This window comes from Lagopus leucura, unplaced genomic scaffold, assembly GCF_019238085.1.
Source record: "Lagopus leucura isolate 7727_CA_CO unplaced genomic scaffold, USGS_WTPT01 Super-Scaffold_739, whole genome shotgun sequence".
Lineage (NCBI taxonomy): Eukaryota > Metazoa > Chordata > Aves > Galliformes > Phasianidae > Lagopus > Lagopus leucura.
In genome coordinates this window covers 18,616,185-18,629,522 of record NW_024962255.1, presented here as the reverse complement: position 1 = coordinate 18,629,522, position 13,338 = coordinate 18,616,185, and the positions used below count along the sequence as shown (strand labels likewise).

Here is a 13,338-nt window from a genome sequence, read left to right as displayed (position 1 = left end):
CAAGTGCAGGTAAACACCTGTACTAGAATTCTTTACTCTTGTCTCTGTTTATCTGTTCCTCAGGTATCATTCTTCTTGTGAAAGAAAAATGTTGGAGATTTGAATGGATCAACACTTTGCATGTGGTTTCAAAGGTATTTTATTAGTAGTTCAATGATTTTCATATACATTTTCTCAGCTGCATCAAGGCCCCAAATAAAATCAAGATGTCCCCAGTCAGAAAAATGCTTATGATAAGAGAGATGAGTAATCCGAGAAAGCAGCTTTGCCATGTCTTTGGGATCTGCAAATTTGTCTTGTCCACCGCTCCAAACAGCAATGGGAGTGCTTATCTTCTCTATCTCGTATGCAGGAGGAGTAGACTGTAAGAAAGGGAGGACATCTGAGTGAATGCTGTTATATCAAAAGCTGTGTTTAGAAAAAGGATTCAAGTCCGCTCTCTTAATGCATATTTCCCTAGCTCCAGTCCCTACATATCATGGCAGGGAATGATTCATCCTATTCTTAGACTCTTTCTGCAGTGAGTGGCTATGAGTTGTCCTGCTTATTCTGATCATGTGTATGGATGTAGAAAGAGCAGTGAATCCATTTACCATGAAAAGACCGTGGAGCTTACCCATGTGTATACTTAGGGAATCTCTTTAATGTTTTGCTGGGGCAAGAAGTGCATCTTAATTGTTATATTTTGGTCTTCATTGTTATATTTAGGACTGAAGTAGCAATATTATAATTTGGCTATTTGTAATTTTGTGTATAGGCAGAAATTTGCTGCTTTTCAACTGACGTCTTTGCAGCTTTTCAATCTGTACAAAGCGACCTGATGTAGTACAGAACATCAGGCTCCAAGTAAAATGTGCTAATTAAAAGTGAAATGATTGTCAACCATATGGAGGTCACATATGGAGGCTCTTCCCTAATTGAAAGGCGGGCCTTGAGGATTTTTTGGAGCTTCATACTCATCCAGTCCTAGAACTTAGTCATGGATCTTGGTCAATTGAGTATGACTGGTAAGTCAGCATGTCAATGAATACATCCCTGCATCAGTAGGGAAAGAAAAATGAAGTTTTGTTAACTGTCTGCAAGAAACTGTCTATGCTCTGTCTGTGAATAATAAAATTTTTATATTAGTTAGGTTTAGGTTCAGGTGAAACATTATCTCACAACACCTTAGATGTTTCGTAGCAGCTGAGGTCATGTGTGCTGAAGTGTTGAGTTCTTAGTTTTGCCGAAACCCAAGAAGAAGTTCTCAGGAAAATGATATTGCCTTACCTGGTTGTATTTCTTCATATTTTCCTTCCAGCCATAGTCATAAGCCTGGAATTTGTCTGCATGGAATACCTGTGGATATTGTAACAAGGACAGATAAAATGAAAGCGTTAAGAGACAGAGCAGAGCACTGGTGGTATTTTTCTTCCCTGTGATTGAACACAAGGATCAGACTCCTCCTGGCCTTTCCTCCAATCGCAGGCTTTCCTGGGATGGGCCATAAGATGGGATGAGTGGCTTTGTCACTTTTTACCCTTGCAAACATTCCATCCTGTTCCCCAGCTGTCACCATTGGGATATTTTGTTTTTCAGATTTGGTTGGAGTCACTTCAGTTAGTTGTGACGTGGGGCTGTGTCCAGTTCTCACACTGGGAAGAGGACCTGTCTAGAAACTGTCAGGGCTATTATTAGTTGTGTGGTGTAATCTATGGTATCTCCTCACATCACACCTCACAACGACACATCATTTGTGTGTCAGTGGGGTCTGATCTGCTCACAGTAATGGTGACCTTTCCAGACACACTGTTATTCCTACCAGAGTTCAGCTTCTGTAGGTGGAATTGTAATTAGTTTGTCACTTAGCAGTAGCCCTCTTGAATCTGTTTTGTTATAAAAAGGAATTCAATTGAGTCTGTCCTACTGGAAAGGTGAGTGCCCTTTTAAAATTCAGACCTGATTAGTAATTTGATTAGTGAGTGGTTTTAGAGAATGAAAGGTGAGAGGCCATTATGGAGCTCTTCCTCAGTTGTTCCTACATGGGCTGAGTTGAAGGTCTGAGTAATTGAGGATGCTATAGAAATCTGCTACCTTGCTTCCATTTGCCAAATCTGGTTGCTGATGGTCTGGATGCTGGAGATTTGAACTCTATGTAGTGCTGGCAGAAACAGTCACAGTGCTGTGCACGTGCAGTGCTGTGCTTCTGAGCTGGCACTCTCTTGCCATGTTCTGGTTCATACTCAGGTCTGAGAGTAGGACGCCAGCTGAAAAGGCTGTTCTCCACTTTCCCATTGTCCCAGCAGAAGCATGTGTGTGGCTGACTGGGCTCTGGGGGATGATCCAGGCTGCAGTTAACCCTCCGGGAGAGAGCTGAAACCTGGATCATATCTTTGTTCTGGCTCACCCCCGCTTGCTCAGGTTTCCACTGTCCTTCTACTGCCTGCCAAGTGCCCAGGCTGTGCTTGAGTGCTCTTCTGCAGCTTTCAAGGCAAAAACAAAGCTGGAGGCAGGAAGCCACTGGAGCCCAACTGCAGAGAGGCCTGATGTGCCCTGGGGAAATCTCTTTGCCTGATACCAAAGGCTCAGTTAGGGTAATGGTGTGGGAAGCAGTGCTCCCACAGTGGCATCTGCTTAGGGTGTTATTTGAGAAGATATGGTGGGAATTTCCCAGAACCGCTGCCTCTGGAGTTCCCCATGGCCTGTCAGCTGCATAAAAAGCTGTAGTGAGTGTTTATATTTCAGTATGCAGTTATACCTGATGCCAATGTATTATATTCTGTACTGATGTTCCAGCTGGGGAATGTCCTACGTATACATCTATTCGACTCTGGAGAGAAAGCACAAATGTTATAAAGGCAGGGATCCAATGCTGAGCAACACAATGCTGTGTTATAGCTCTGTTTTACTAGGATAATCTTCAAATATCAAACAGAAAAGTGGAAGGCAGATATAGGACTAGGTCGTTAACAGCGTGGATCTGTACACAGATTTTTCTTCAGAAAGCAACTTATATTGAGGATGTAATACAGTACCACTGTGGAATCCTATGGTCCTCAGAAGCAGAAAAAAACCTTCCTGTCATTTCAGAGCAGAATCCTTGCTTAACCTCCACCCACGTGTAAGTCTTTTGAAGACTCATTTTCTCCTTATTTTTTCCAGGTGCTAAAGAAGCAATCTTATAAATCACAGGCTGACTTTTCATCTGCTTGTGTTTATTGTTTTCTTAAAGGGATGTTTTATTTCCATCCCCTCTGTTTCTTTTTCAGACTTACCTTGCCCTGAGGAGAACATTAGTGACTTAATCCAAGTCAAGTACTTGTCTCTAGAAATCTCATAGTGTTGCACTCCTCAGGCACAGGGCAAGGAATTTCTGTAGCTCTCTGTGCTGCGGATTAAACTGTTGGGCCCATTTCTGAAAATAGCAAAAATGGGACATGCTCCTTTGTGTAGTTCTTTGGGACTGACATCTGGCTCAAGCAGTCTAAAATTTGGAAAGAGAAGCAGAACTTTTCCAGTTTTTTAATTATTGTTCAAAGGACCATAGTGTCTGCATGCTAAGAAATAACACTGAAGTCTGATTCCATCATCCATTGGCTCTTTTTAAAGAGCATGTGTATATGACCGAACTCTGGTTGTCCCCAAAAGAGGACATACCTAGAGATGTATGCAATATTGCTGCAGACTAAATTCAGCCTTTTCCTTCTGAGACATAGTATGTCTGTTTGTTGGTCTCATCATCAACTCTAGTCCTAGTCCACACAGTGTCCTGTATTCTCTCTGCTGAGAACTATGTTGTGTTTTATTTACATTAACATGTAGGGCAAAAGGTTAAGGATGTAGGGCAAAATATAATTTCCAAAATCACTTTAATTTTACTTTGAGTAGGTGTTTTTGCATATACTTACTGTGTTCAGATTTTGTATGTTGCCCCCAGCTATATAACAGAGTATTTTGCCACAAAATCTATCGCTGTTTGTACAGAACTGCGTCACGGGTCCTTGCATAAATCCAATCTGGTGCATGGTTCCTTTCCAGCCAAATGCTACCTGAGGGAAGGGAAAAGCACAACACTTCTTTTTTTTTTTTTGTTACAAGAGCATTTTATGCAGGAAAATGTTGATAATAACCTAGTCTCCCAACTCTGTATTCAAAGATTTCTGAAACAGTTTGCCCTCCTACTACCCATTGAAGTGTATTTTCCCCGTGGTTCACCACGAGCCATTCCTGCTCTTTTTACTCTCTTCAGTCCTGGAGGAAACCACCCTTCAGTTTCTAATGTTGTGGCCGCAGTGCTGACTAATTTCTCAAGTCTGAGATTGTTATAGCTATTATTGCAGATCTGATTTACTTCCTCCTATACAAGGCCAGCAAAACACTAGTTAAACGGCAACGATAAGAGAATTTCATACTTCACTGTACCTGCTGCAAACCCCAGTTTTCTCTTCTCCTGTGTTTCCCCCACCCCAGAGTTTCAGAAGAGAATTTTCAAAAGCACGTATCCCAAGCTCAGTATCAGCATCTTGTCCCTTTGAAAGCTGTTTGTCTAGACTGTGCAGCCTGGACCCTGAGATGGTAAGCCAGACCTTGTGCCTTGTGGGGGGAAGAAAGACATACCCTGAGTGCAGCTGCAGGAAGTTTTGTTATCTTCATCAAAGGGCCTTTAGCATATGTGCAAGTGGTTACTGGGCCCAGAGCAAAGAATACTTTCACCCTTTTAGCCAGCTCAGGATATGTAGAAAATGCTATGAAGCCTGCAAACGTAGAAGAGCCAATCTGAGTTAGTGAAAACATCTTCAACGGGCAAAAATAAACAAGTATGAAGCAGGTAGCAAATGAGAAGTGAGACAAGATTTGTAACCCATTTCCTGTTGTCCATGTTTATCTGTGCTGCATCTTCTAGCTAAGGCAAGTGTTAATGCTAAATCCTGAAATGAATTTTATTTGGGAGTCAGAGTTCATCCTGAACTTGACAGAATGTCTAAACTTTGCCTTTATCAGAACAGTTTTCACAGGTATATGGCAGAGAGTTTTAGGTGACAAGATCAGATTCCCTCTAATGTTCATAAAACTCCCTATTAAAAAAAAAATGAAAATTTCATATCATAGCCTTTAAATGACCATAGGTGTTTATGCGTCCATGGAGCAGTAGAATAATAAGCTGAATACTGGAGTTTTGAGTATTTTCAACTGATTGTTTACATCAGAGGCATCTGTATGATTAGTTAGCTTTGTCTTGAGAATCTTTTAATACTCTTATGAGAGGATAAGAAAGGAAAGATCTAGACCTATGATGGTATATGATTTTCCCACATTTTCATCTCTTCTCTTTTTTTCCAAACAGTTTTCCCTAATGAGTGATTGGTTGTTCATTTTCAATCAACGGCCATTTATGAACCTTGCACATAAGCTATAAACAATAGAAACTTCTTGCTGATGCTGAAAAAAAGTTGCACTCAAAAGCCATAAATTTGGTTAATGCTAAAGGTTGGCTCAAGGAGAAAATATATAATTAATGCTTTTTAGATCCTAATTTTCAGCCTCTGGCAATGTATCTTTAAATGGTAATGTGGCCAGTGACTATTTAAAGCATATTTCATGAGTGTTTATAAGATAGGTATTAAGTCATACAACTTGGTAATGCTAAGATTCTTCTTCCTTGTCTTATTTGAAATTGTGTATTTTATATGCATTTTTTTCTTATTAGTTTTTCCTTACAGTTCATAAAGAAAATAATTGTATATCTTAATACAAAAGATGAACTTAATTAAAATTCCAGGTGCAGAGAATTTAAGAAATATGCCCAGTGCCAGTATCTGGAGTACACACTAAGGAACGGCTTTTAAGTCTCTAATTATTTAAAAAGTTGGAGTACATTTCTAACTCCTGTTAGATTTCTTTGTTTATTAATGGCAACCAAAGCTGTTTTTAGAAAAGTCTCATGTTTTGCACTCCAATCTCAGAAGGCATTTCTCCACAAACAAAGAAAAGAGCAGTCAGTGGGGAGACCCACCTCCTGATCAGCTGGGAACACAGGTGATAGTGAACCATAAATGTCCTGACCTTACCTGATGCAGTGCCTTCAGAGTGACCAATATAGTACACATCCTTTTGTCCAGTTTTATTCATAATGAAGTACAGCTCTGCTGGAATATCATATTTACCCATTTCATCAAAGCTACAGAGGAGAAACAAACAAATCTGGCAGGCAGTTGAGTTATCATGTGAATTACTGAATGTCAGTTTCATTCACTGCACTGAGCAGGATCCACTCAAAGACAAGAAAGGGACAGAAGGACGCATCTGTACTGACAGGTTGCTTTATGCCTTCGGGTGTCAACAGAGAAGGTGCAAAACTGTCATATGTGGCCCTTGGGAAAGTGAATTTAATCAGGGCTTTCACTAGCAAGGGTTACAAAATACATTTCTTTTGGTTGACTTCAGCTGTGAGAGATCGGGGATCTCCAGACAAGGCTGCTCAACCTATTCCAGCTGAGCTTCTTGATTTCCTTTCCTTAATGCTGCCTCCCTTTTCCTCAGCATCCCCTTTCATTTACCAGTGTCTGAAATCTTTTCCTCAGCCAGTGCTCCCAACCATGAGTTCCGTTGGTCATCCTTCTTTGTCTGGCTTTTTAACTCTCCTTGGACTATGTAGACCGTTTTCTGATGCTAAGCAAAAATCCCATCAGGATGAAGCTATCTAGTACCCTTGGGACCTTCTATCCTGAGTAATTTCCCCTGCCCATGATACCTGAATTGCCAGAACTCTTTCTGGGAGGGCTTAAGGGTCTTGTGTTTTAAAGACCAGGTGTTCCCTCGGCTGTTTCCCAACCAGACGTCAAAGCCAGCATCTGCAAGGAGGAATCCCAGGCTGTTGTTGGGCAGATTAGAAATCCAGTGGGTGGCATCTCCTAGAAAAGCATGCTGTAGGAAGACTGCGGGCTTTTGTCCTGGAAAAGATTAAAATATTCTTATATTGGAGCAGTAGTTAATGTTAATTTGAGTGCAGAGTTTAGTTTGTGAGAGATTTTAAGTCTTTCCTTTAAGAAGCTTCCATAAGAATTATGCATAGATACTGGGCTGAGAAACCCGAAGGGTTTGTACCAAGCAAGCAGTTTAACCATTTCATGTCAGGACTGGTAAAAAAAAAAATAATAATAACTGATGAGGTGGCCAGTTCCCCACTTACTTTTGCTCTGGACAGTCAAGGTACAAGTTGAAACCATCTACCTACAGACGAAAAATGCTGAAGGCAAAACAGCTTGTGGAAGAGAGGATTGCCAATCTAACTTTGATCAGCCTTATCTTGAGGATGGCGAGGCTGGTCCAGATCTCCAAGGAAGGTATTCAAAACAAATTATAGAATAATTTTAAGGAGTAATACATGAAGTAGCAAAATCCAGGGAATCTTGAATTCCAAGTTGAATTTTTTAATGCTATTCAGATGAAATGCATTTGGTCTTCCATGATAACCTGATTCCTTATCACCTTTAAGAATATCTGTCTTTCAGAAAAATGAGAATTCTTACTGATGTGCCTAACTAGTTGTCAAGCCTCTGTTTGCTACTTTAAGTCTATATTAGAATGTTAATGGTAAATCTCTCTAAAACCCTCCCCTCAACACATGTGACAGGGAAAAACTGGAATGTAACAAAGTTGGAAAAGTCTGAAATTACAGAGACATTGAATGTGAGGATTCTGATGGATTTAGAATTCCTGGCTAGCTGCTTTTGCTGAGATGGAAAAGCATGGAACATGCCATTGCACACGCAAGTGTGAAAGATGGGGGCACCCAAGTAGGAGTTGGATCCCAGACCTTCCTTATGTATGCCACACCTGTATTATGCATGTTCCTCCCACTGGGAATTCTGAAAACACCAAGTATGTATCCATCCTTCGTGGTAACTTCGTACTCCTCACATGGGTATCCATGATACCTGATCATTTCATTCTGTGGAAAGCCAAAGGAGAGCTTAGTAACATGCAAACCATCCCATTCTGAAGCAGAGGAAGGCAGGCAGGTAGCTCTTGGCTGCACCCAGCATTCAGTGCATTGCAAATCTTGAAAGCTTTCATCTCCTCACTAGACACATGTCTAAAAATAAAGGTAACAGATCAATTGCACATTTGTAAAGTGTGATGACTGGGGAAAGGAGTGTGAAAAGTCAGGTTTCCTTGTGTTCAGGTACTGTCTCATCAAGGGAGACTACCTAAACTCTCTCAGCAAGTCCAAGGGAGATCATTTGTCATGTTGTGTCAGGCTGATACAGATGGTACTTTCTAGAGAGTAATAACATGCACCAGTATCGGTATACGACTATGCCAAAAAATGTTGTCTGTATAATGAGTCCTTTCCTGCCAAAGTATGGTTAGGTAAGCCATGTAAGCCTATTACAAATTCACAGTACTTGAAGTACTTAGTGTTGTGAGAACCTGCTGGTTGAAGGAAGGGTTCAACCTCCCTTGCAGAATCACAGAATCACACAGAATGGCCAGGGTTGGAAAGGACCTCAAGGATCATGAATCTCCAACCCCCCTGCTACATACAGGGCCATCAACCTCCCCATTTAATACCAGACCAGGCTGCATGGGGCCCCATCCAACCTAGCCTTGAACACCTCCAGGGACGGGGCATCCACATCCTCTCTGGGCAGCCTGTTCCAGTACCTCACCATTCTCTCTGTAAAGAATTTCCCCCTGATGTCCAACCTAAATCTTCCCTCCCTCAACTTAAAACCATTTCCCCTCGTCCTGCAGTTGTCTACCCTTTCAAAGAGTTGATTCCTCTCCCCTCTGTAGGCTCCCTGTAGATATTGAAAGGCTGCAATGAGATCATCCCGCAGCCTTCTTTTTTCCAGGCTGAGCAAGCTCAGCTCCCTCAGCCTGTCTTCATAAGGGAGGTGCTCCAGTCCCCTGATCATCTTCATGACCCTCCTCTGGACCCTCTCCAACAGCTCCCTGTCTTTTTTGTACTGGGAGCTCCACACTTGGACGCAGTACTCCAGATGGGGCCTCACAAGAGCAGAGTAGAGGGGGACAATCACCTCCCTGTCCCTGCTGGCCACCCCTCTTTTGATGGAGCCCAGTACTTGCCACTGTACTGAGTGTAGAATCATAAAATCATTGATCACTAAGATCATCTAGTCCAATCATCAACTCATCGCCACTATGCCCACTAACGCTGTCCCTCAGTATCACATCTACACATTTCTATTTAGTCACCCACCTCCAGGACAGTGATTCCACCATCCCCCTGGGCAGTTGTTCCAGTGCATCACCGCTCTTTCTAAGAACAATTTTTTTCCTAATATCCAACCTGAATCGCCCTTGGCACAACTAGAGGACATTACCTCCTCTCCTATCACTGTTACTTGGGAGAAGAGGCTGACCCCTACCTCGCCATAGCTGTTGTAGAGAGAGATAAAATCTCCCCTGATCCTCCTCATCTCCAGACAACAATCCCATTTTCCTCAGCTGCTCCCCATAACACCTGTGCTTCATACCCTTCACAGTTTTGTTGCCCTTTTCAGGACACACTCCAAGGCCTCAGCAGCTTTCATGTAGTGAGAGGTCCCAAACTGAATGCACTACTTGAGATATGGCCTCATTAGTGCCAAGTACATGGGGATGATCACCTCCCTGCTCTGCTGGCTGTGCTATTTCCGATACAAGCCAGGATGCCATTGGCCTTGGCTGTCTGAGAACACTGCTGGCTCATGTTCAACTGGCTGTCAACTAACACCCCCAGATCTCTTCTTCCTGTGTGCAGCTTTAGCTGGAAACATCAAGGTGTGTTGGGAGAGGTGACTGTGCAAGCAAGAGTCACAGTAATAAGCCATGTGTTTGTCACGTATCTGTTAGGGTTCACCCTAAATACGGGCAGAGAAATCCTATTGTTCAGGCTGAAATTGCATATTGTGTGCACTACCCACAGTAGTCACACTGTGGGTATGTCACACAATGGAGTGTGACACACCCCAGCTGCTGCTGAGGTTAAAATTTAGTGGCCTGGATCTCCAAGTTCTCCAGCAGCTTCTGGGGAGTTGCTGGGCCTTTGAGCCAAGAGCGGGAGCTGGAACGTTCTATTCCAGTGCTGTGTCAGTGTTCTGGTGCAGTGCACACAAATCATGTTTGTCCCCACTGCATTCGGAGATGGCCCTCACTGCAGTCCTGAATCTAATGCAGTGGCTTTGGGAAAGGCAGGTAGGGAAAGTGGGCAACAGGGAGGGGGCCCTTCTTTAGGACTCTAACATGGCCTGTTTGAGATGGTACAGTGGTAGTGATGTTGTGAAAGACATGTTAAGAAGGTATGCAGAGAAAATGAGACAACTTACAACGTTCATGAGGTCTTCAGGGTTGCGTTGCTTCCTGTGCAGCCCTTCCTCTGATTTCAGAGCATGGAGTGCTGTGAATCCTGCTGAAAAGGCAATGGCTTGGGAACACAGCAGCACGAGGAGACACCACATGTTGGGGCTGTGTGAAAGAGCAGATGCAGTATGCTTGCTTTAGGAAGAGAGAGCTGTGATCTCACGGGAAGTCCTGCATGTGGAGTTGCTTGACTCATCCATTTACCATAACAGTATTCTTCACTAGCCCATTTCTGCCACTTCATCCAAGAGCCTTCTCTGCTAACTTCATTTTTTTCCCTCATTTTTTCTGCTGCTAGTTCAGTGTTTCTGTCTCCCAAACTGATGGCTGTTACCACTGAGAAACCATGGAAGTATTCATTTTTAGAGCAGTTTACAATGGAAACTGAGAGTGTTTTGCCAGGGGTCTCTATCCTTTCTCTCTCAGAAGCAGCTGTCGTTAAAAATCTTGTCTTGGTTGTGGGGAGGTGACACCTTGCTCTTTGCGGGCTGGACTCCATAGCAGCTATTCTGAATGGAAATTGGAGAGCGCAGTCTGTCTAGAAACAGTTTAGGCTGATGCCTCCTACAGTAGATATACTTCTAGGCTTTAGTCTTTTTTTTCCCAAAACCCAGTTGATGACTGTAGAACATTTCCCTCTGTGAGCCTCCCTGGACTTTTTGTCAGCATACAAATTTTATTTCCAACATTCCCTAGAAGAGGGAAGAGCATACCATGTGTCATAGAAAGCTACTGGTTAGGGGACTGTGAGTGGGATCTGTTTGGATAGCAAAAGAAATACTGTTGTGTTCAGTGCTTCTTGCCTACAAAAGAGCTATAAATAAGTGGGATAGGAATTTTCTTTCCAATGTGAAGAAATTTACAAAAAGGATTCATCCATGTAGCTCATGATTGGACTTACATTTCTGGAAAAGCTTTGATATATCTAATTATGATTGTGTGCTACGTCTGCCTGTGTGAGGGGAGAATAAGGGCTGAAAAAGATAAGTAGCAGTCATTCTGCACGTGGATAACAATCTTAAAGATCAGATTTAATACCTAAAGTTCAACAATAGGATCTCTGGGACAAAAGTGATGAGTAATGCAATGTAATGTTTCAGCTCATGGAGGTTTCTTGTAAGACTGACGCACCAGTGGTGACTGGGAACGTTATGGCTCTTGTAGGCTTGGTTTCCTCAGAACAGGGCATGCTTCTGTCACTGTGGATGTTTAACTTTGTTCACCGTTCTGTCAATCCTGTTATTATCTTTCGATGTCACTGATGAACTTCTGCTAAGTGCAACACTGAGCCTCTGAAGTAATAGGGTTCCCAGTTACTCCTGAGGGGAAGGACTATGCAGGGGATTTGTGCCAGCTGTGACATGTTCTACAATGAGCTGAGCAGTCAGCACAAGTGACCTAGCCAGCTAACCAGCATTCATACAGCTCCAAGGCAGCCACAGTATGTGTGCTTGGTCATCAGGATTCGTGAGGGAATTTCATAGGAGACCCATCTGCATTAGGAGTAAATCAGGCTTGGGTAACAAGTCTTTCTGAGACCAGAGATCTTTGCACTCCGAATCTCCTATGAAAAATGTAGTTCTGGCTTTTTCTGATCTTCAATTTAACCTTCAAATTTTACTGAACAAACTTAACAAACCTCCTGAGTCATCAGACAACTGCAATGAAGCAGAGTTTGGAAACACCCAAAACTTTAAACTTGGCATCAAAACAAATACCATTCAGTTCTGTTTGTATATTGAATACTTCTTAATTTTTGTTGTCCAAACAGGAAGACTCCCAGCTACACACAGCACAATACTCCTTTCTGCTTTCTGTTGTTTTTGTCCCAGTGGGAGAAAAATGCAGCTCTCTGTCTCTGCACGTGGAATCTCATTTGGGAAGAAAACACTTTGCTAATGTCTCAGCGTGCTTTCAAATCTCTAGCAAGTCATACTGGGGCAATGGAGAGGCTAAATCACTCCTCTTGTTAGGGCAATTTTTTCTCAAAGCACTCAATTATCACATAGGTTAGCTGGCATGCCTCACAGACTTCCAGGTATTCACCTTTTGAATCAGATGCAGCAGGCTAAGCAACATCAGTCTTAGCAGGCCAGTGCTCCAGTAAGCCTCAGGAGCAAAGACTTCAAGAGAAATGAAACCATAGGGAAATGCTGGACATGGTAAACTGTCAGAAAAGAAACATACTTAGAAGGAAAAAAGTCAGAGAAGGAAATGCCCTTGAAAGATCTTTTTGGACTTTTAAGAGTTAGTGAAATTGAGCTACAAGACCTTCAGAAATTTATCCATATAAATGAGAATCTGTTGGTTTACTAACAAAATGTACATATGCATAGAACTTCAAGAACTGAAAGTCCAATTTACATACACTGCTTCAATACTCAGACTTTAATTCTCTTGTTCTTAGACTGAATAAATAAGTAGAGGAAAATGAAACAGCCACTCTTTTTCTTTTTTTCTCTGCAGGTTGAACTTATTTGTCTTCCAACTTGAGCAAATGTACTTCCATGCATAGCAATAGGCTTACAGATCAGAGAGGAAACAAGCCATCTATTCCTACAATTAACTGCACAAAACCAAGACTGCATGTCTTTATGGAGATAGGCAACAGAGAAAGAGATCACGAACACATATGTACAGGCAACTTACCTCTGCTCTGACTGCCTTACTTGTGTCTTCGGCTGCAGTTCCTTGTCTGTCTCCAGCAGCAGAATGATTCACTGACAGAAACCTGTGCCAATAAAAGGAAGTCCAAGCACAATGAGCACTTCAGGATAGCGAGTGTCATGAGTTGGCAGCATGTATTGTAGAGCATGTTTAACTGCTGATTTGGCAGTGCTTCAGAAGTGAGGAAATCTTTGTGATGAAAAAGATCTTCCAGTTAAATTCACAAAACCATGTATCAGGAGAGGTTAACAATTGCTTACATACCAGTGGTTATGATATTCAGCACGGACCTGGGCATTCCAGTTCCCTGGGCTGTGGCAGACC

General features: G+C 42.3%; 1 protein-coding gene across 1 annotated transcript; it reads right to left on the bottom strand.

Annotated features, from left to right (window-relative positions):
• Window positions 1-123: 123 nt before the first annotated feature.
• LOC122175377 (lysosomal acid lipase/cholesteryl ester hydrolase-like) lies at window positions 124-13,044 on the bottom strand. Its single transcript, XM_042863022.1, has 10 exons — window positions 12,997-13,044; window positions 10,314-10,452; window positions 7,816-7,930; window positions 6,731-6,929; window positions 6,048-6,157; window positions 4,597-4,733; window positions 3,888-4,028; window positions 2,738-2,809; window positions 1,270-1,338; window positions 124-362 (listed from the first exon to the last, which is right to left on the bottom strand). Exons 2-10 carry the CDS (start codon window positions 10,443-10,445, stop codon window positions 129-131), a joined length of 1,209 nt encoding a protein of 402 aa, XP_042718956.1. The 5' UTR covers window positions 10,446-10,452; window positions 12,997-13,044; the 3' UTR covers window positions 124-128.
• Window positions 13,045-13,338: the final 294 nt, after the last annotated feature.